This window comes from Pezoporus flaviventris, unplaced genomic scaffold (assembly GCF_033815535.1).
Source record: "Pezoporus flaviventris isolate CSIRO_AGI_PZ_B2104156 unplaced genomic scaffold, CSIRO_AGI_Pfla_v1 ptg000285l, whole genome shotgun sequence".
Taxonomy (NCBI): Eukaryota; Metazoa; Chordata; class Aves; order Psittaciformes; family Psittacidae; genus Pezoporus; species Pezoporus flaviventris.
In genome coordinates, this window is record NW_026892832.1 from 1076055 (window position 1) to 1086833 (window position 10779).

The window sequence follows — 10779 nt, forward strand, 5'->3', positions numbered from 1 at the left end:
ACTGCTGATCCCTGAGGGTACAAACACCAATTGTTTCTCTTTTTCTGTTTTGGATTTTTTTTGGTTTTTTTGTTTTTTTTTTCTGAGGAGCTCCTGGCTGTCAGCATAAATGCTTGCTACCAATCTTTTTAGCACCTTAACCTGTATTCTATACTTCACAGAATCATAGAATAGTTCGGGTTGGAAATGACCTTAAGACCATTTGGTTCCAACCGCCCTGCCATGTACTTCTCACACATTAAATCTTTCTCTATTAATTCTGTCTTCAAGGCTACCTATTTTTGACTTGTTTGATATCCCAGTACTTATCTGTATCATCTGATAGTGTCAATATCTGCATTTGTGTAAGCAAATTTCAGAAGCAAATACTCTGTCCTCTGCTCACTTACCCCCTTCTTCTCCCACCCCCATCCTGCAACCTGCTATAATTCAGCAGGTGCATAAATGCTACTTCTGTAGCTCAAGGGGTAGTATTGCCTCTGTTTAAAACAGAAGAGTCAGTATAAAACCAGTCTTCAGGACTGAAGACGTCTTACACTTACAGTATATCATAAAAATAAATTTTACAAAGGAAAAGTTGAAGTGGTCCTGTTTTATGTGACTGCAGATTACTATTCTTCCCTCATCACACATACCTTTTGTTAGTGTTAAAGAGAATCTAGACAGTTTTTCAAAGGTAATTTGTGACTCTGTCTCTGAGGACTGTAACACTCACACAAGCTTCATGCTAAAATGATACAGTCACTAGGAAACTACATTGTTTCAGCAACAGTATTTGTCAAAAAGGTTGATCTGCTGCCAGTAGGTAAAGAGCAACACTTACAGTAATTTTACCAAAATACAGTCGCCTAAACTGTCACTCAGATTTAACACATAAACTTGAAACTGCCTGTTCTAAAAACAAATTATTTCCCATCTAGCCAAAAGTCTGCAGATTCAACAGGGACCAGTTAACAAATTTTAAAAGTAATTGAGCCTGAGGTCATGTTCTTTTGGAACTTTCATCCTTTGTGCATCATTTCCCAGGTTACTTTACTCTGGACTCCGCACAAAGCACAAGGGCTTTATCTGACCTTGCAGCACTACAGAATGTAGACAGGCAAGCAGGACACAGCTGGGACTATTCATTGTTCAGTTCTGAGAATTATTACCCTCTGACAGGAGTCCTGCTCTTTTCCTTTCTCCTAATCAGAAACTGAATTCCCATCAAAAACAAAGAAATATCTGTTGCTTACAGGAAAAAAAATGCCTCTCAGGAAAAATCACTAAATGAACATCTGCTTTCTTTATAGTCGAGTTACATATGCTTCCTTGGAGACGAGTATCAGGTTTTTTGGTAACTCATCATTTCTGATATCAGGTTGTTGTACACTCTGGCTGTTCATCAGACAATCTTTTTCAACTATGTTCAGGTTTGTTCCAGTTCTTTAATTTGTATGGCTCAGCTTTAAAAACAAAAAGCCCTACAGTCAGTGCAGGAAGCAAGATTAAAGAGAAGCTTGTTGTAGTGACAAAATTATACAGGTTAGGAAGAACAAGAAGCATGATCAATACAGTAGCCTTACCCTTCTACGCAGCCTGTCCCTTTCTTCACGAATAGCATTCATGGTGGCCTTGGTCCTGTTCAGCTCCTCCTCTTTGCTACACAGCATGGCTGTGAGGCTCTCATTCTCTTCCTGCAGGCCAGCTAGCTCCTTTTCCCATTGAGATCTCTCTTCAGACAGATTTGGATAAAGGTCACGTCCCAGTACACACTCAATCTCTTCCACAGTCTGCAAAAATACAGTCATCAAAAACCAGAAAGGAGCAGAAAAAAAGACTGAACAAGACCAATGGTACAAAGGACATGTGTGCAACACGCAACTATAGATACAGTTGTATGTACATACCAGCCCCACAACACCATTAGTTTGCTTCTTTTGCTTCATAAGTAAATACAAAAAAAAAAATAATTGTTGCTTAGTTTGGCCATTTAATCAAAATATTTCATACTGACCAGCATACATTTTATGAGCAAGAGAAACATGTCACCCAAGAGTGACAGCAATTGTGGTAGTTTTATCTCAGAACACTTTAAAACAAATTAATGACACCTTGTCATGGGTAAGCACTGTGCTGCTTGTTTCTTGCCTGAATGACAGGCAGAAAGCAGCAGCCTGTGAATGTGCATATCACGGAGTTTTTCTTAGCTCTGAACCAACTCCACAAAAGAGAAAAGAGTGGGATAGTAAAAAAAGAGGAGCCTCCTTTCCCATGTTGCTAAGCACGTTCTTTCCTAGAGGTGAGAGAGAGATAAAAGAAAGAACGCTGGCCTCAGCTAGGCTTATGTTATATAGAAGATGTTACAGCCCTTGTAGTGACTACAAAAGGCAGTAAGCTTAAACTTCTTTTCTAAAAGAGCAATGCCTTGTATCAGTTTCACTTGGACCTACACATCTGAAACTATGACAAGGTAAGTTATTTCAATACCACATGAAGATGAATTTAAGTTCTGAATAAGCACAGAGTGGTTAATCCTACAGTCTGAAGAGAACTTCTGTAACGGCAGGAGCATTCTTTCTTGATGATGCCAGCCTTCTTTCAAACAGTGCCTCTTCATTATTGTGTTCTCCTCTCCCATCTTCACTCAAACTCTCCTCTTTCTTCCATGCTTTCTCCTCACCCCTCTAATGCCAAGTTCTGCTGCTGCCTCCCTCTACCTTATTCCCGTGCTCCTAGTGTTGCTATCTGTGCAACCCCTCCTTTCCCAAAGACTCTTCTCCTCAGAGCACAGCTGGGGTTGATAAGCCTGGAGCAACACTGAAAGACTGTAATGAAGTAGCAGGAACAGGGGCTTATCACAGAGCTATCTTCAGACAGGCTGCTGCTGTTTCTCCAGACTCCACTGCTACCATCTGCCTACGCAAGTACAAAGTTCAGGCAGTGACAGCATCAGCATGCATGTGACAGTCATACTAAGGGCTGCCCTGTAGTCCTTAACAAAGCTGAGGGACCTTTCTGCATGTGGCTATGCTCCTTCATTTTGACATGACCAATAGCCTTTTGCTCACTAAAATATTACCACAATTCTCCTGTTTGACAACCAACACGCTACCATCCTCGATGGTAAATAAAATATCAATACTATACATGGATATACCTATGTAAACTACCAGGGTTTTATTTTTTTCTAAAGCAGTATCACAGAGCAGTTTTATCCAGCCTGCTGCTGCACAGCAGATAAATTAGGTATAATTTCATGGATCACAGGATCGCATTGCAATGTAATGTAGTAAAGAAGAAAAAAGCCAACAGTCAAAGCAAAAGACAGCCAGAATATTTCAGACTTCCTTTCATGATTCCACTCATTTTAAGTCTCCAAGTTCTCTGTCTGAGAAAGCAGGAAAGGAGCCATGGGTGGAACTCTGGAGAGGAGCTTTACATGTAGGTTTTGCTATATTAAACATATTGATGACACATTTCTCTAGCTTATAATGGGACCATGTTGGAGAGATTCCTATCTTCCTGAAAGGTTAATAACCTTATCATGCTATCACTTGTCAAACACAAACAATCCCAGGCTCTATAGCATAGGCAGTGAGGAAAAGTCTTCCCCAAAAATGGCTATCCATGTAGAGATCACATGAAAACAAAATGCCTGCATTTTGGACCAGGAAAAAGTTGCTGACAGTTACTTATGAAAATTTGGCTGTAGTTAATTTGAAGCAACAGCAAATAAATGGGGTTAAAATAAAAATGTTGAGAATTAAGATTATGGCAGCTACTTTTGACAGTTTTTTGAAGCTACCTCCTGTGCAAGTTTTCATTTCATCTCACTTTGGAGACCTCTCTGGACCTTACATAGACCAGCCTCTATCTGTTTTCCAAGATCCACAATCTTTCTCTTGGTGAATGTTGACTTCTGAGAATACTTACCCTTAAAGCACCATATAATATTGAGTAACATTAAAAGTATTGATCCTAATCCTTCAAGACTCTCAAACAAACTACTTTAAGACTGTTACCAAGAAACCCAGAAGTCAGGCTTCCTGTTGCTCTCAAATATACCCACAGTCTTCAAACTACAACTCAACATTTATTTCTTCATACACCTTTATATTCTTCCACCAGCAGGAATAGCGAGGACCTTTCCCAGTAGTATGCAAAAGTGTCTAAGTCATCTAGATTGGTCACAGACCTCCCCATTTTAACAGCAAACTTGTCACTGTATTTGTTTTTATATGAATGAGTCACTGACACAGAAAGCTTGTTCATCTCATTCCCTGCATGTAGTTAGATACTTTTCAGTTCTCTTGGTTTCAGGTTCTGAATTGCAATCCCTTCATTATATGTGCTATCGGGCATCCCTATTCTGGTTCTGTTTACATATACAATAAAACCAAGACATACAATCAGTTGAATTATTGTTCCTGTGTCTGGCATGTCTCATTAGAATTCATGTAACAGGCATGCTTTGTGTTAAACACTAGCTTCATATTTTAAGACAGTCAAGTCACCACTTACACACACTTTAAGTCATTTTATCTTCAAATTTCAGCAAGTATTACATACTGTGCTTTCAGTTACCTGTCAGTGAGTAGCTGTGTGACCTGTGACCTTGGGCAAATCACAACTTATTTACTACATAACCTTCAGAAGATAAATTAAATGCTGAGTGTCCCTGTTCCTCTGAAATGAGCATAAGACAAATACATTTCTCATTTGTTATTGAAATTCTGCTAGTAGCTTCTCTGGGCCTTGGAGAATTCAGTGTAAAACAGGCATGCTACTGCTTACCCAACACACAGTGAGCTGGAGTTGATTTCTGTGAAGTACTTTACTTTGAGACCTTTGGAAGTAAAGTGCTATTACAACAGAATGTGACAGGATGCTTCAGGCAAAGTGCATGCTGCATTTAGAGCTTAATGTTACCATTACCTTAATGGCTAAATCACAATGTTTGCTGGCGGTAGTGAGTTGTTCAATATGTCTATCCACTTCTGCTACCGATAAACTGCAGCTGCTTTTCTTCCTCCCGCAGACAACATTTTCCAGACCTGTTAGCACTCTTTGCAGTTCTGAATTCAAGTCACTACAGTTATCTAAAAGAAAGCAAAACAAAACAAGAATTATCTCAATAATTAGTGACTCAGTGAAAAGAAAAATTAAGCCAGGAAGTGCCTGTTCCAGAACCACTGCACTGATGTTGTTCAAGGAATGTCCTTGCAATATGCCCATTTTTCCTCACAAAGTGATATGCTTAAACACCATAACCACATTAACTGAAATGATGAATTACCTCCCATCTGACAAAAACCCCTCCCCTATTTATCTGAAGTGTTCGTTCTTTATTCAAAGACCTCTTGTTTTCTGAAGAGCATCACTTTAAGACACCACATGCTCACATAACATGGATTTTCTTTTTTGTTGGTTTTTTTTTTTTTTTCCTGCCTAGAAATAGGCCTTTTCAGGGCCTATTACTCTGATTTTATTATCCCTAGAGGTTTTTCCTCTGTAAATTCTATATATTTTTCTGCCTGGTACACTCACTGACACTACAACTTGACATTTTTCGAAGGAATTTTTGTCATTGTACTTACAAGCTGCCTGATTTTAAAAAATCCTGGTGTTTAGAGAAATGATCCCTATCTATATGTTTCCTTTTTACAGCTATTTCTTCTTCAAATGCAACTGCAGAATATTCAGGGACCATAACAACACACCTTGTTGTTTGTTATGTTCCATAATTCTACAACCACGTTAGCAGCATATATAACACTATTTTGATTATAAAATGTGACAGTCACTTCCTTTTCTGTCTTTAGGCAAAGCTCTTCTAGTGTCCTGGGCATTGCCACAGCATCCTCCATTTCTGTGAAAGCAGTGGTTCTTAGTACCATGCTATCTCACTTCAAAAAAATATTTTCGTTTTTCTTAAGCTTACACATGACAACAGACAGTGGCAGCTCCTAAGGCAGGCACATGGTAGAATTCACCCTTGTGCTCTCTTGGCTGTGCTATTATTTCTGGCATACTACTTCAGAGTTTGCAGCAACTACCAACTGTAAAGCATGCAAGTGGTACACTATGAGAGAGTAGTGCTACACATTACTAAAACCAATAGCAGGCATCCTTGCTGGAGCATGTTATTTCTATACAACTGCTGCAAGCATTTAACTCATAGCTGTGGCTCTTACAGGGAACTAAAGTAGCATGGCATTTAATAGACATGAGACACAAGATTACTGTAGACTGCCTTGATATCTCTCTGTGCAAGAGAAGACTGAAAGCATTTGGATGAAGGGATGAGATGATCAGAAAGTAAAAAAATCCTGTAAATGTGCTGCCACAAAAACACCTCAACAGACTAATGCAGAAACATGAAACTATCACTGACCAAAAAGAACAGTTTGGAATGATGTCACAGTATTGTGACATGAAAAATGTGAATGGCCACTACATACAAAACTTTACTCCTGGAAGTCATATTCACTAGTTCCTGACTAGCAGCCACTCATCTGTTGTAGTAATTCCAAAAATCCCTCTACAGTAACACTTACTTATGAGCAGCAAATACTGAGCAGGATGCTTAATTGTAAAACCCTCTATTCTGTTTGTTTGAATTTATTTGTTTCCATAGCATCTCCTGTAACAGACATTTTGCCTATTTAAAAAAGCTTCACAAGACCTTGTACACTTTTCGTTTCTACAATAACACTGTCCCCAGAAATTCAGGTTTTATGGAATCCTAGTATCTCAGAATCATACAATGGTTTGGGTTGAAAGGAACCTTAAAGCTCACCCAGTTCCAACCTCTTGCCATGGGCAGGGACACTCTCCACTAGACCAGGTTGCTCCAAATCCCATCCAAGCCAGGCCTTGAACACTGACAGGGATGTGGCAGCCACAGCTTCTCTGGGCAACCTGTGCCAGCATAAGACCACCCTCACAGGGAAGATTATCTTCCCAATGTCTAATCAAAATGCCCCATCTTTAAGCTGAAAGACTCTTCCCCTTGTGTTATCACTACATGCCCCTGTAAGAACTCCTTCTCCACTTTTCTCGTAGACCCCCTTTAGTACTGGATGAGAACCCTGTTTGTGCCAGAAAACTAGTACAAACCAATCACAAGCACTGGAGAGTATTCACACTTTTAGCTCTTGGAGTTTTACTGCCTGTAGTGATAGAGCAGTATATCCACATGCATTAGTGTATCTTGTTATATTATTTATTACATCACTGATGTTCATTACATTAGGGCAGTAAGCAAGGTAGTGCACATTGTTATTAGGTCATGATTTTTTATCCTTATATACCTGTACCTAGAAGAATAAAAAAATATATCCATATTTGTGTATATATATGTATGTGTGTGCATACGCACACAACAGGATTTATTTTCACAGGAATACAGACACAAACACCAAAAAGGACAGAATCCATAGAAGAATTACAAGAAAAAAGAAGCAAAATATGAAAAAAAAAAAAAGCAAGAATCCCTTCAGTTAACATTCTTATTTTCTCCATTGCTGTATTTCATTTTATTGCCATGTTTCCCACTGTTAGAAGAAACCTAGATGCATGACTTGCTGTTATTGTGAACAAACCCTGCCTCAGCTCCACACCATTAAGAATAAAACTGAAGCCCTAATCCCAAAATAAATGCTTAAAAGTAAATCAGTTAGATTTTTTTTTTTAGTAAAAAAAAGAGGAAAAAAAATGAAAGTCCTAATGTTAGAATCTATTCAAGTAGAAAATAGTATGTATCAACTTCTGAAAGTAAAATTAGAGATGTGCACATCTACAGGGATATGACATTGTTGGAATCACAGAAACATGGTGGGATGGCTCCTGTGATTGGAGTGTTGGAATTGAAGGTTACAGGCTCTTTAGGAAAGGCAGGCCAGACAGAAGGGGAAGGAGGTGTAGCTATTTATGTCAATGATAGGCTGGAAAGTGTGGAACTCTGCCTGGGATGGGTGATGAGTCAACGGAAAGCTTGTGGGTCAGGGTCAAAGGGAGAACTGTGATGGGGGACATTACTGTAGGGGTCTGCTACAGGCTGCCTGATCAGGAGGACTGTGTAGATGTAGCCTGATCAGGAGGAATGTGTAGATGTAGCCTGATCAGGAGGACTGTGTAGATGTAGCCTGACCAGGAGGACTGTGTAGATGTAGCCTGATCAGGAGGACTGTGTAGATGTAGCCCTCTATAGACAGATATACTCACAGGCCCTTGTCCTCGTGGGAAAGAATATAGGGACACTGTTTGGGAAGCTAGGGACCAGGTCTTGCCTTTATAAATACACAACTCCAGAGCCGGTGTATTCATTTCAATTTAAGAAAATGTACAGAAAACCTTTTTTATATGGTAGCTTACAATATCAGCATGTTTTCTTCATTATTAAAGTCCATCTGAAGGCAATGAATATTATGCCCACAAGTCAGCCTTCTCTGGAGTCCACACTTCTAAACGGCACCACACTGGAACAAGCAGCAAGAAGTTCTCAGTAATAAAGTGCACTGCTCAAACATGTGGAAACCGCTTTAATACAGTTCCTTATGTATGGAAGTAAACATTGCATGATGCATTATAACCATGAAAGCGTCATGTGGAGTTAAGAGTTTATTACTTAAGCATCAAAAGTTCCGCAGCAGGGCTTAAGAGTAGTACTATTTCAGTGATTTCCTAGAACACTCACTGCTCATGTACATTATCACCCACAGAAGTTCACCCACCAGACATTCAGCTAATTTACCCAGGGAAGAAAATGAAGACCAAGTATTTGATTCTAAATATAAATTAAAAGAAATAGTATTCTGAATAGAATTCTGGAAATCAGTCACAGTGAGGATTACATGACACTTCTGCTAGTCTACAGCTGTAAGGGTGGTGAGGCACTGGAATGGGTTGCCCAAGGAAGTTGTGAATGCTCCATCTCTGGTGGTGTTCAAGGCCAGGCTGGACAGAGCCTTGGGTGACATGGTTCAGTGTAAGGTGTTCCTGCCCATGGCAGGAGGGTTGGAACTAGACGATCTTAAAGTCCTTTCCAACCCTAACTATTCTATGATTCTATGAAAACACTATCATACTGAAGGCCTATTATCTGCTCATGCTTACATTGCAAACTTTATGGAGTAATTATTCCATACTTGGAGCTTCTTCAAAGGATCAGTAATTGTGCTTGGATGACAAAACAGATGATATTCTGAAAAAAAAGATGCTTGCCTTCTTAGTTCTTAACTAGAAAAAAATCAGTTACAGACTGTCTGGAGATACTCCCCTCTTGCACTGCATTTTGAATAGCCTGGGGAAGATTTATCCTTGTCTAAATCCACTTCAGTAAGCTATCACAATTCCATACTTCAAAAAGGCTGTCAAGATTTCAAAAAGTGCAGATATTCTTTATAATTAGGCTGTAAAAAACCTGGACGTGCTTCCCCTTCCCCCCCCCCCCCCCCCCCCCCCAAGTTTTACTCTGTCTGCAATTGTTTTCTAGAGTTAGACTACTTTACAGGCACAATGGTATGTGAATTGCTCTTTTTCCCCCCCTCTTCTTTCCCAAAAGTCATGAGCTTTGCTGAACAATCATTCCATTTCAGACTCAATAGCTATTCCATATCAAAGCACAGAGATTACTTCACATGTGAGATCATAGTCATGGAAAAGTTCAGTATTTTTGTGATTAACACAGCCTGGATTAATTTGTATCCTTGCAAAAGACTTTCAAAAGCTATGACACCTTTCTGCTGTAAGAAGGCATCAGAAGCATAACTCACCTACGTCTGCGGCGACCATGGTGGACTGATTCTCTGGTACTGAAACAGAATTCTGGTCCATGCTGCATGAATCTTCGTTAACCTCATGCTGGCTTTGGCTGAGCTCTGACCGCAACTCTGAATACTCATCTTCCTCCCTGTGAGAGAGAGTAAAGGCAGAAATAAATCCTCTGAAGAAATACCATGACCCTTATTTCATACCTGTAATATGAAACATTGTATGCTGAGCAGCAGGATACAATCCACAGAAGTCTAAGCCAGCAGAGGTTTTATACCCTTACTGCAAAGCAACTGTGCTATGCCCATAATGATCACTTGCAGCAGCCAACACCTCGCTTCTATTTCTTTATTTCCAAGTTCATTATTACTCCAGAAAACTAGACAAGGAAACAATGGGTGGAACTGAGTGCAAGCAAGGATGTGTGCAAGGATATACAGTGCTCTGCAATAAATCCTGAAATGGCAATTCTTAATCAGCGTAAGTGGCTTTTGATCCCAAAGTAAATTAGCAATTACTGATTTTGGTCTCCTCAGCTCAAACATGCCATCAGCTGTGAGCAAAGCAAGTGTGCACATGCACAAACCTGCACATGTGTATCAAAATGCTCCTGGGGACAAAAAATTTTTCCTTTTCTCAAAAGGAAGAGAATGTGTGAGTATAATGCTGAACTGCTGCCTCAGTTACCTAGGTTTTAACTCATTTGTCAAGCTGGTTCTACTAAAATAATTGAGGACAGAGGATACTTTAGCTAAAGCTAATGAGATTAAAAATTTAGGGCTTTTCCCTCGTCTCCACACAAAGAGCTGAAAGAAGTAGGAAAGAAGATAAGTAAATGACTAACAGCTTTGCCCGAAAACACTTGTAAACATTTCTTTCTTTTGAGCTATTTGCTGATTCAACTCAAGAGATTTTTTATTATTTTTATTGTTTTTACTTTTACAGCGACTGTTTTAACATTCAAGCGCTCATTTTAAACATAAGAACAACATCAGGTTATTCTAGTTCAAATTCCCTCTGGTA

General features: G+C 39.4%; 1 protein-coding gene across 1 annotated transcript in view; it reads right to left on the bottom strand.

The window, feature by feature from the left end:
• The window catches only part of MCC (MCC regulator of WNT signaling pathway), a gene marked incomplete at its 5' end in the record, with an annotated part of 49160 nt that extends 39213 nt beyond the window's left edge, over positions 1-9947 (bottom strand). Inside the window, 3 exons of the mRNA XM_061443080.1 lie at positions 1566-1772; positions 4918-5081; positions 9759-9947. Coding sequence (XP_061299064.1) covers positions 1566-1772; positions 4918-5081; positions 9759-9947 — 560 coding nt within the window. The remainder of the gene's footprint in view (positions 1-1565; positions 1773-4917; positions 5082-9758) is intronic.
• Positions 9948-10779: the final 832 nt, after the last annotated feature.